This window comes from Phodopus roborovskii, unplaced genomic scaffold, assembly GCF_943737965.1.
Source record: "Phodopus roborovskii unplaced genomic scaffold, PHOROB, whole genome shotgun sequence".
Taxonomy (NCBI): Eukaryota; Metazoa; Chordata; class Mammalia; order Rodentia; family Cricetidae; genus Phodopus; species Phodopus roborovskii.
Window position 1 is genome coordinate 27,883,365 of NW_026126517.1, and position 12,735 is coordinate 27,896,099.

The following is a 12,735-nucleotide window of genomic DNA, read 5'->3' on the forward strand; positions in this document are numbered from 1 at the left end:
GGTACGAGCCCTTACACTTTTGCAGAGGACCCAGGTTCAGTCTAGTACTACAGTGGCTTACAATCATCTGTAGCGCCGGTTCCAAGGGATCTCACATTGTCTTCTGACCTCCACAGGCAGCAGGCATACATGTGGTATACACACATACAATGCAGACAAAACACTCGTACACATAAGATAAAAATAAATCTTTAAAACAATAACAGTGATGGGACAAAAGGAGAAAAACATGCTAGTGGCAGCTGGATCAAAGTTTACTTGATTAGCTCTTAAGAATTTTATTATTTTTATAATTTGCCATAGCTTCATATTTTCAAAGTATCTTGAGACACCTCTCTATGATCCCTGTGTTCTAATGTAGCTTTGAGAGGAATTGGTCAGATGTTCAGGGAAGCAGATTTTAAATCATCCCCTAGACAAGACAAGATGGGAACATGAGAGTAATGTGTCTATCTAGTAGGTTGGGAGGAGTCTGGAGAGCCCTTTCTCTTCAGGCTGCACTATGAGAACATCAGCACTAACAGAGTCTCAGGGCTGTGGCGACTACAGCTCAGCCCCCTCTTAGGAATTCTTTCCAAATCTATCACCCAGACAACAGTGAAAGTGTCTGGGATTCACTGACCCCCTTAATGTGCCCCTGAGGACTCCAGGCTAATCCTTACAACCACAAGCAGGAGTTAACATTTCCTCTTCCCACAAACCAGTGGGGGGGCCAGTAACAAGCGAAGTGGAAGCAACCAGACTTCAAAACCTGTGCACTAGTGTCTCCCCAGTGTCCACAGTTGAAGAAGTCTGGTGGAAAGGATCTCAGTACTATGTCTTCGTCTTATAAGCTGCTTCTCCACATCTGGAGGTGTACAAATCAAGCAGGTGACAGAAGTGAGGAGTAGCAAGTACTACTCGGACATGGTGAGTGTTTTCTGGAACTGTCTTAGCCATTTTCACTATGTTGGCAAGCTGACCTTCAGGCCAACACGAGTTCACAGCTGGGAAGGCTCTCATGTAAAGTGGCTGTGCCGATGACAAGGAGAGATGTAGGAGTACTCAGGACCCGGCATTTACCGCTTACGAAATTGGGAATGCGGGTGCACAGAGCCTTTGTCAGACGCCCCTCTTCCTCCGCTGACAAGGTGTTATGGATAACGAGTTCCACTGTTTGCATCTGGCTGGACCGCAGAGATGTGCGAGACAGACGGGAGGAGGGCGTAATGGGGATCTGTGATGCTGAGAAAAGGCTTTCCTAAAAGCATAGACGCATGCTCAGTTCCACCTCTTCCCTCCAAGTAAGTTGCCTCCCATATAAGGGCAGAAGGAGGCGGACGTCTGGATATCCAACCCCACCGGGGGAGTGGCAGAGCAGGCAAAGGAAAACAACATTTCTTTTTCTTGAAACGAGACTGCCAGGGTAAGGCCACCGAGGTAAGACCAGGAAACTAAATGGCCAAGATCAAGGCCTCGGAGGGAGGAGAATATTGGGGCATGTGTCAGAGTAGTAAGACCTCCTAGAAGAGGAAGGCACTTTAAATCTTCAGCCTCAAATCATAGAAAAGCATCTTCGTGCTAATTAAATGTAAGACTTGGGCTCCTCCCTAAATAGCTTAAAAGTCATACTTGACAAACAAATAATCCCCACTTAACATCATAATCCTCTCTGAGATCAGAGAACTGCTGATTACAAATAGGTCCAATCCATACATTTCTTAACTTAATATCTCACCGATATTAATTGATCATACCAGCAAACCCCAACAAAGACACTGCCAAAACAGACTTACATCCATTTTTTAAATGGATACTAGATGAAAAGAAAGTCCGGTTGGCCCTCCAAGTGCCTCCTTTAGCAGACACATAGGGTGAATGCCCTGGAGTCGGCTCCAAATTCCTAAAACCACTCTGTTTTGTAGTGCTAACCCCAGACCAGCAGCCTGTTCTCACCAAACAGCACCCCCAATCATCCCTTGTCTTCAGCCAACCATGTCCCCCAGTCCTGGCCCTGCTTCCCCTCATATCCGCACCTCATGAGCCAAAGTGGCTTCATCTCACCATTTGACTTGTGTCCCTCCCATGGTCCCCTCCTGGCTCCGGCTTCAGCAAGCCTGCTTCCCTGGGTGAGGTGGGAGGCTGAGAGTCACATCGCTCCTAAAGTCTGCCATGTCCCCCGCGCCGGGGCTCGAAGAACGACTCCAGAGATTAGTCAGCTAGCTGAACGATTCGCCCGGGTCTCCGGAGAAAGTAGGAAAGGCAGAGGTGGGCGTCCTGGCCCCGGGGACCAGGATGCTCCCTGGGGTGAAGCGCGCTGTCCCAGAAGCTCAGAATCCACTGCAGCCCAGCCTCGGCGGAAGCCTCCTCCCATCGCCAGCAGCCGATCACTGGCAGCTGCATCCCGGTCCCTGCGACCTCACGGCTCTGAGCATTCCCCCAGGCAGCAGCATCTCAACCCATTTCCCTCCGGGCGAGAGGCTCTGGTGGCTCCCGCTGAGCGTCGAGTGGAGTCCGGGCGTGCTATGCTCCTGCTCAGCGCCGCCTCCTGATCCCTCCCTTCCCGACCCCCCTTTCTCTCCCCACCCCCAGGCTGTCACACACGGCCAGGCAGCACAGGGCTTCGACCCAAGCGCCGCCGACGGCTCTGAGCAGAAAGGTAGGGGTGCTGGCCGAGGCCGGGGGGGGGGGGCAAGGGCGCGGTCCAGAACCGGCTGAACCGAGGGTGACCAGAGCCCCGGGAGCGGCGGGGGATGGGCAGCACAGTGGCAGAACCGCATGGATCTGATGGTCCTGGTGCCGAAGCACCGCAGCAAAGACGTAGCTGCACCTCTTTTGACCCCTCCCTCCTTGGACACGCGGGTTTGAGACTGATCTAATCCCGAGGAGCTCATCCCCGCTCTCTGTAGATTGTGAAACGCTGGCGGGATAGAGACTGATGCCCCCTCACACACACAGCACCCCTGCGTGCGCGCCCCCACCAGCAAACCTGCGGAATGCCCTCCATCCGCTGCACCCACTTTCCTTCTCCTCTAGTGGTTTCTATGTCCGACCCCCACACACACACACATACACACACACACACACACACACACACACACACAATGAGAGTCTGCCCTGTTTACTGGAGCAACAGGAGGGTAGAGCTTTGCTCGAGCATCCTTGAGAAGCAGCTGGGGTAGCAGCAAGGAAGACACCATAGGATGTCTATCTTATTTTCATAGCTATATTCCACTCAAAGCTGCAACACCTCCAAGACTCCTGGTTCTTTCAGGGGTCACAGGGTCAATAAATGCCCAAATGGAAGTGGGCAAATGGCAGAACCTGCTAGAAGCCCTCTCCTTTCCTGATGGGTCAGTGAAGAAATAGGCAGAATGCTGACTCTATCGCAAAGAACATGGCAAAATCAAGGAGAGGAAAAGAGAGGGAAATGTAATCTTTGGCATATCTACTGTTGCCATTAGCTTAACACAGCCTGGTATGTAGTGGGTGCCCCACACTGATCTCACAGCTCCAGCTGCACAGTCCAGCCTTGCCTGGAGGAAGGAAGAAGCCACCCTTAGAAGACTCCAATTCTCTTTCCTCCTCTAATTTTCAGCACACTCAGGGTCAGGAGAGCCAAAGGCCAGCAGAGATGCAGGAAGCAATAGACTTCATTATACAACAGATCAGCCTTTGAGTCTGTCCTAAGCCAAAGATAGTCCCAGACACAAGCAAAACGGCAGTGGCTTAGAGTCTCATTAAAAGCACACCCACTGCTTTATGGTAGTGCTCCTTTGGGGGGCTGGTCAAAATGTCTTATAACTGGATAGAGATGAGGTTCACACAAAATTGTAAAGGTACTACACTGAACACTTGAAATGTTTAATGGTGAATTGTATGTTATAGAGCCATTTCAGAAATAGAAACTACACCCATTGTATGTAAACATTTTAAAGTTGAGCTAGGTTAGTAGTATATTAAGATGATTGAAAGGGGTCCACAGGACTTCTATAAATTTAGGGAATGGTCTGTCAAAATAGCATGGGGTTGTATGACGAAAAGAAACAGGAGGAAGTAAAAAACATGGAAAATACACACAAGGCAAATTAAATTTAAACAGATCAGACTATGCTGGGTTGGAGTGGGAGGGAAAAGATCATTAGAGGATACACTCATTACAATTCAGCAACAAAATCAAGTTAGCAAGTAGTCTGGGGATGTGTTTACAGGGGCATAATCTCCCCGATCCAGGAGAATACTTTTTTTCTGCCACTATACTTGGCATTGGTTAGGTTTTTATTAGAGCAGAGTATCCGGCTCTGGCCCCTGCACTGCTTTAAGGGAAGTAGACAGCCTCTTTCCTAAAGTGGCAAACACCCATAGCCCACTAAAATGCATACTAATGTGTCCCAATTCACAGTCCTATAAATGAACGTGGAAACGCTAATACGTCAGACAGTCCTGCACAATTTCCTCTCTTGCCGGGAGCCTTCTCCAGCCTTTTGTGTCTGTAACTGAAGAATCAGACTCAGCCTACAGGACAGGGCTTGGGAACTGGCTATCATAAACACTAGCAGCATAGGCACAAACACTGGGCTGGACTAGACTGAAGGACTCAGTCACACCCCCATGTGGTCAAAGCTAACTATTGTCACTGGGGTGCCGTAGTTCTGTGTGGGGGAAATTCATTATCACTGTGTCCCACTCTCCTGTCAACACCAAACCCACAGGCTGTACTGAGAGCTGGGCCTTGAATGCCAAACACAAACTAAGGAAAGTAAAACAGGTTAGGTGCTTTGTTTTTCAATACTAGGGGTGAACCCAGGGCCTCTGGCAAGACAAGCACCCTTGTAATAAGGGCTGAAGAAGCCATGAGTGAATATGTAAAGAGCAGATGAAGACCTGAGTACTACTGGCATGGGCACTGTCATGTCAAGGACCAATGCCTCAGACCTATGGGAAATTGGCAAAGCTTTCCTCAGAGTGGTCAGGCTCAGAACTGGTAAAGGCTTCCTCTGGTTTGAGTGCAAATGTTGACAGTGTGCAAGTTTTCAAATGATTGACCAGTGTGCAAAAACTAGCAACTCCTGGATGTTGGATGATTATAGCCTCAGACTGTTACCAAGACTAGCTAACTCCTCCCTTCTGTGGTAGCTAATAAATATACTGAAGTACGCACACTCCACCTAACCCCAACTTTTTGGTGTTGGTGAGTCATTTATTCAATGTTTGTTCTTTCTTCATCCCTCAATACCCCAGCCAGGTTTCCAGATGCAAGTCTGGCAGGATATGTTACTCAACCCCACGGGTGCCTTAGTGCTTTTGGTCTTGCTACTTGAGGCTAAGAATCCCTAAGCCTGCAGCTTTCTACCAAGACTCTAAAGTTAAAGAATGTAAGGCCACAATTACCTGGAGCAGCTAGACTCAGATGGAGACCGTTGTTGCCCTTCATATTGCTGCACAAGTGCCCGGACACTCCAATATGGGTTCTCAATTTCCTCATCCATGCTGCTGTTCCTAAAGCGGGATGAAGAACACCAGAAGAGAAGACAGTGTCAGCCCTGCAGTTCAGGTCAGCTCTGCAAGTAGAGCTGTCCTTCTACTCAGTGTGCACTACAGGAAAGAAGATAAAGGCAGCTGGGCAGCCTGGCACACACTCAGGAGGCAGAGACAGGAGGATCAAGAGTTTGAGACTAGTAGGTAGCAATATCCTTTCTACACACACACACAACCACACACACACACATACTTAAAAGGTAAACAAGGTAAAAACTCCTCCTAAGGCACTTAAAACCAACAGGGAAGGCAAACACACAAAACAAGTGATTTTGCCAATCTCTGTGACACCTTGGGGTTGTGTTCTCCTTTAACAACTACACAACCCTCAAAACACTTCCTGCCATGAAATTTCAAGACAGATTGGCCTTATGGATACATTCCAGGATACAGTCTCCTCCAGATGGACTACACTTCTCCAGTGAAGAAAAAGCACTGTGCCAACCACATATATTAACATTTTGGGCATGAGAGCAAACTTACACACGTGGTTCCTTACATTCTTCTAACTGCGAAATAAACATCTCAAAAGAAAAGGCTTAGCCTGGCTTGCAGCAGTGGGCCTATAATCCCAGCTTTTTGGAAAGCTATGGCAGCAGGAGAGCACAAGTTCATGGCCTGTCTGAACTACAGAGTGAGTTCAAGGCCACACTGGGCAACTTCATGAGACCCTGGCTCAAAGTAAGACATAAAAAGTCTGAGGATATAGCACAGTAGTAGGGCTCTTGTTTGGCAATTGAAAGACGCTAGGTTCACTAGCCAGTACCATCAAAAAAAGGCCAAGATTTTCTCACTGGGATTTCCCTTCCAAACCTCCTCTCTATTCCGTTATCTTTTCTGTAGTGTGGGTCTGCTTGGTTGATATTTCCATCTACTTGCACTGTTAACTAAGCAAAGAAATAACAGAGAGAGGGACCAGCTCCCCTCCCCAGATTTTTACCTCTGTCTATACCGGAAGACATCCCGTCCTGACCGAGACATGTCATGGCAAACATCAGCCAGAGCAGCAGCAGCTCCTTGGGCCACAGCAGTAGCACAGTGTGGTTGATGACTCTGCACAGGGGCTCTGGAGTCACGCCCCTGGCTCATTGTCCTGCTACAGCCAGGTTTAAAATGAGCTGCCAAGGCAAGGACCAGCCTCATGATGGACTTCAAGTTTCCTTCCACAATATCTAAAGGGCAAGACAGATGGAAAGGTGCTGAGAGGGAGGCAGAGGCTGTGGATTGATGCATTTACTACATATCCCTGGTGATCTAGTAAACAAGGCAGGCGGTCTCCACTTGTATAAATCCATATTCAACAAAGGACACAGAAGGTTTAAAGGTAATTACGGTAAAGTATGATAATAAAGTAGTTAAATGGGAGAGGTACAGGGGTCTTCAGTGGTTTGTGGGAAGATAATCTTAGAGTTCTTAGAAGTATTACTAGAGTAAGTGAGTCCTCCATTGAGATTGTGAGTGATGCTTCATTAGCTAATAGGGGAGAAGGGACAAGGACAGTCCAGGAAAAGGTCCATGCCAAGGTCTAGATATCAGTATAATTGTTAGGAGAGCTGCAGGCCACAGGTGGCTACTGAGCACTTAAATGTCACTACTGTGAATTGTAATATGCTCTAAGCAAGTACTCTAAGTATTAAGTAAATACCTTATACACACACACACACACACACACACACACACACACACACACACACACGGGAATGCAAAAGATCTCAGAGAGTATAAAAAGAGAATGTGGGGCTGGAGGTAGGGCTCAGTGATTATGAGCACTGGCTGCTGTTCCAGAGGACCCAGGTTGGATTCCCGGTAACCATACAGGAGGTCACGACCATCTGTAACTCCAGTCTCAGGGGATATGATGCCTTCTTCTGGTTTCTGAGAGCACCAGACACACACACTGTGTACAGATATACATGCAGGCAAAATACCTGCACACATAAAATAATAAATAAAAGTAAAATGTAAAATATCTCAGTGATGTTTAAATATTGATTCCATGGTAAAATGATCATATTATGGACATACTGGGTTACATAAAATATGGCATTACAATTTCTTTCCATCCTTCCCGCTTACAATGTAGCTTTAGGGAACTTTTTAAGTATTATTTGACATGCATTATATGTATGGTTCAGCACTGTGGTGGAGAAAATGAAAGAGTTCAGTATGGCTAGAGCTCCAGAGCTCAGCAGGAGAAGGGAAAGCTGAGGGAAGGGAGGAATCAGAGGTTGGGTCATACGGGACCTGTTAGGCTATAGGAAAGATGCCAGCTTTATCCAGGTGACTTCTAGATGCACAGCAGTAGCATAACATTATGTGCTCTAGTTCACTCCAGCTGTGGTATAGAAAGCTGGACAGAGAGGGAAATGAATGCAGTAGAAATAATTAGGAAACACCAAGCTTCTTCAAGCAAAGGACAATGAATGGCAGTGTTTCCTTAAAATAGCCCATTTTACTGGGCCAGATCCCCAAGCCCACTCCACATGGGGACCAGATCAAAGCTATCACTTCACTCTACATTCTGCCCTAGAAAAAAAATGAGGAAAGAACACACAGAGAGAGAGACAGAGAGAGAGAGAGACAGAGAGAGAGAGATAGAGAGAGAGAGGAACACATTGTGAAAGATCTGGTTAAAGTTAATGCAAGAAAATGAATACAATTCCTTTGTTTGGCTTCATGGCCTTTCAAATGTACAAAGCATGCAAAGGACTATTTGATATCTTCTACAATTTGCTCTTAATGGTCACTATTTGCTCACCTGAGTAACTTCAAACACACAGAACACCAATAATCCAACATGAAAGGGTCCCTCCAGCCCTCATTCTCAGCAAAACTACAGGCAACAGACCCAGAAGCTGGTGCTGAAACAGAACTATATCTAATCACTTCTAAAAAAGCATCAAAAGCAGAAGGGATCCTATGCTTTTGAAGGAACCCTACGTGGCTCCTTCCCTACAGCCTGGGCAAAGGGTTATGTTGCTACAGAAGACCACATATAAAGGCCGCAGGGCCCCTTTTGTCTACCTAGAATGTTCTCACAGCCAAAAAAAAAAAAAAAAAGATATATAAAATATTTTGCTTTTAAGACGAGTATGGCACACATCTCTAATTCTATAACAATATACAGAGGCAGGAAAAACACCTAATTTGAGGAAAGCCTAAAATACAGCAAATTCCAGGCCAGCCTTGGTGACACAAGGAAATCCTCTCTCAAAAATACACATATTGATGCTGGGCAGTATTAGAGCTGTGCCTCAGTTGACCCAGTGCTTGCCTAGCATACAAAGCCCTGGGGTCAGTACCCAACACCACATAAAGCTAGGTGATAGTACAGTTTTGTAATTTGATCACTGAGGAGGTAAAAGTTGGAGGATCAGAAGTTCAGGTCATCCTTGGCTGCACAGCAGTTTCAAGATCAGCCTGGGCTACATAAGATCCTGTCTCTGAAAATAAAGGAAAGGAAGAAAGAAAAGAAAAAATAGAAGAAATGAGAGAGTTTCTTCTACGAAACTGAATGGAAAAGTGTAAGTTATGATGGTTTGTAATAGTACTTGGTCATAAAACCCAAAGACCTCAAGAAACGCAATCCATCTTCATCCTTGAAAATTTTAAATGAGACATTCCAAAATTAATAACTCAATTTTGTCATTTATTCTCGTACCATTAATTTCCCTACACACACAGTCAAGCATATCTATATTCCATTCAAATTAATGGAGGGCTGCTACCTCCAGCCAGGTCTCTGGAGCACTGAGATTTTAGTACTCTATCATCTCCCAAGAGAGTACCTGTCTTCATGCAATAAGGATACAAAGCCATGGGCCTAATTCTGTTCTAGTCTGCTCAGAACCGCTGGCCACAAGACCAAGGGAGCTTCTCATACTGGTTAGCACTGGTAAGAGCTGTGTTTCTTTCCCTAAGAAGAAAGGTACTAACTAACCTTTAGCAGAAGTCTGATGCATACGGATCTTTTTGGAAGCTACAAATTGCAGCACTCTCTCCACATTATTCTTCATCTCTTGTTGGTTACTGGGACTCAACTGGACTCCACTCAGTTTTTCTCCTGCTGTTAGAAGAAGGGGAAAAAAAACAGTAACACATAACGCCATAAGTAAGAACAATATCAAGGCAGCAGGGTACAAGGGAGAGGATACAAACCTAAAATTCTCTATAAGTGAGTGAAGCCCTGGGGTATGAACCCGGGGTAGTGGTTGGAGAAGAGAAAGATGAAAAGACTTTCAGAACACTTTGGCCTTTCAAATGTAAACCAACGGTCCTGTGACGTTATTATTGTTTTTGTTTGTTTTCGAGACAGGGTTTCTCTGTATTGCTTTGGAGCCTGTCCCGGAACTCTCTCTGTAGATCAGGCTGACCTCAAACTCAGAGATCCACCTGTCTCTGCCTCCTGAGTGTTGGGATTAAAAGCACATGCCACTGTCACCCAGTCCTGTGAAGTTATTGTGTGTACATTTATTAATTCAACAAATATTCATGAGTACCCACTGTGTGGCAAACACTGTTCTGGGTACTACAGAGAGCAGGGAACAAGGTAAACAATGTGTCTTCCCTCCTAGCTCTTACCTACATTACAATAAGTCAATGTTTAACGTAATTTTGAGTAAGGATAAAGACAGAAAAGAATAATGATCATGGCTTTTCTGATAATATAGTCTTGAAAAGTCTGAATAAAAAAAAGTGTTTATATTTAAGAAGGTATGGTGGTTTGAAAGAAAAAGGCCCTCAGTGGAAGTGGCACTATTAGGAGGTGTGGCATTGCTGGAGTAGGTACAGCCTTGTTGGAGCAAGTACATCACTGTGGAGGAAGGCTTTGAGGTCCCATATGTGCTCAAGCCACACCTAGGTTCTCAGACCACTTCCTGTTCATTGCCTGTGAGTCTAGATGTAAGAACTCTCAGCTCCTTCTCTAGCACCATGTCTGCTTGCATGCTGCTTTGCTCTCTGTCATAATGATAACGGACTAAACCTCTGAATTGTACATGAGCCATCACAATTAAATTTTTTCCTTATAAGAGTTGCTATGGTCATAGTGATTCTTCATAGCAATAGAAACCCTAAGACAAAAGGGTACATGCCACTCTGAAGAGCCCTACAGACTAACTCCAACGTGGGATTAGCTCAGTCTGTGTGAGGGGCAGAAGATCAGTGTGGCTAGCTAGGCATGTAGTAAATTGCCTATGACCTCAGCATTTGAGAGGCTGAGGCAGGAGGATCAGGAACAAATCAGGTTGATTGAAGTTAACCATGGCTTCATAGCAAGTTCTGGGTCAGCCTGGGCTACGTGAGGTGAGGCCCTGTCTCAAATGGAAAAGAAATGACCAGTGTGACTACAGTGGAGTTATTAGAGTTGACCCAGGAAAGGCCACCAAGATAAGCAAGGCTAGTTACATGGGGCTTTGGAGACCACAGGAATGGAACCTGAATTTTATTCTATAGATGGCAAAAAGCCCACGGGGACTCTCAGACTAGGTAGTTACATTATCTAGTTTATGTTTTCCAGAGTTGACTGTGTGTAGATCATGAGGGGGATGAGACAGAGAGATTAGTCAGAAAGATGGTCAAGGCAAGAGATAAGGATGGCAAGGGTTAAAGTGGAAGAGAACAGCTGGCCAGAAGTCAGACACTGAATATATTTTGAATACAAAGCAGAAGGTACATGTTAAGACCTGGCTGTGATTCAGGAGGGAAGAAAATACTTAGGAATGACTCTTAAGGGTTCTGCCTAACAAATGAGAGAATGACATGAAGTGTTCCTTGACAAAGACAGAAGGTGGGGATGGGCAGGGAGGGTAAAGAGCACAGTATAGGCAAGGAAATATAAAGTTCTGGTTAGCTGCCCTAAGATATTCAAAGCGCAGCAGTGAACAGGGCACCATATATGCATGTCTAGAACTCAAGGAAAACCTGAAGGCTAAATATACAAAATTAGGGAGAGACCCTGAGGTTATCTCTTTTCTGTTATGTATGTATGAGTGTATATGAGGTGTGTGGTGTGCACACATGTGTAACGAGTACATGTGTGTGCATGACTGCACATATGGAAGAAGCTGGTATCTTGCTCTGTCACTACATACTTTATTTCCTTGAAACAAGTTTTTATTTGCTTTGTTTTTCCTGAACCTGGAGCTAGGGTGGCAGTCAGCAAGCTGCAGTGATCCTCCTATCTCCGCCCCTCACAGTACTAGAGTTATTGGTGCACTTGTGTACACGCATGGCTTTTTAAACATGGGTACTGGGCCGTCAAATTCCAACCCTCATGCTTGCACATGACATGTCTCTGAACCAGCTACTTTAGGCTGGGGATATACCTTAGTTCTACAGCCTTGCCTAGCATGTTCAAGGTCAAGTTCAATTTCCAGGAACTTAGGTGTGCACATATGTACGCACACATACACACACACACACACACACACACACACACAGAGTTTAAAACCTGGATCTTGGGAAAATAAAAACACATTATTACTGCTCTCCAGGCTCACAGAACATCTCTGGAAACAACACTGGCTACCTTCAGATTGGAGGATGGGTAACTGATGGCTAACACCAATTATCAACTTTACAGCATACAGAATCCCCTAGGGGACAAGTCTCTCCATTGAGGAGTATTTATGTTGGTTTATCTTCTCTGTCCATGTCTGTGAGAGGCTGTGTTAATTAAGTTAATTGAGGTGGAAAGAACCCCTAAGCGTGGGCAGCACCATTCCCTGGGCTTGGGTCCTAGACATATGGAACGGAGAAAGCGAGCTTAGAGCACCGGCATTCACTGTTCTCCCCTCGGATGTGGCTGCAACTTGACTGTTGAAGAAAGACAGGCAGATGAAGAGCTTTTGTTTTTAATCCTTTTGCGCCGACATTTCCTACTAGTCTACACATAACCTATTTAAATAAGGGAAAATGCTTAAAATGGACTTTGGGATTTATTTTATTTTTAGTGTGAGTGTGTGTGTGTGTGTGTGTGTGTGTGTGTGTGTGTGTGTGTTCATACAAGTGCAGATGACCTTGGAGTCCAGAAGAGAGATGATGTGGAGCTGGAATTACAGAAGACTGTGAGCCACCCTACTTGGGTGGTGGGAGCCAAACTCAGGTCTTCTGCAAAAGCAGTATACACTCTTACTAGCTGCGCCATTTCTCTAACCAGGACCTTGGGATTAAAACAGATCTGGGCTTGCACCTTTAACTAGATACTTAAGTTTATAT

The 12,735-nt window shown here is 45.6% G+C and overlaps 1 protein-coding gene across 6 annotated transcripts in view; it reads right to left on the reverse strand.

Annotated features, from left to right (window-relative positions):
* Dixdc1 (DIX domain containing 1) overlaps positions 1-12,735 on the reverse strand; it is an 80,648-nt gene that overhangs the window by 38,856 nt on the left and 29,057 nt on the right. For 3 of the 6 annotated variants that reach the window (XM_051197433.1, XM_051197432.1, XM_051197438.1), the window contains 3 exons: positions 9,458-9,583; positions 6,458-6,689; positions 5,371-5,478 (listed from right to left, as the gene is read on the reverse strand). In XM_051197433.1, the coding sequence (XP_051053390.1) occupies positions 5,371-5,478; positions 6,458-6,689; positions 9,458-9,583 (466 nt within the window). The remainder of the gene's footprint in view (positions 1-5,370; positions 5,479-6,457; positions 6,690-9,457; positions 9,584-12,735) is intronic. The other 3 variants (XM_051197436.1, XM_051197435.1, XM_051197434.1) reach the window with 2 other exon arrangements.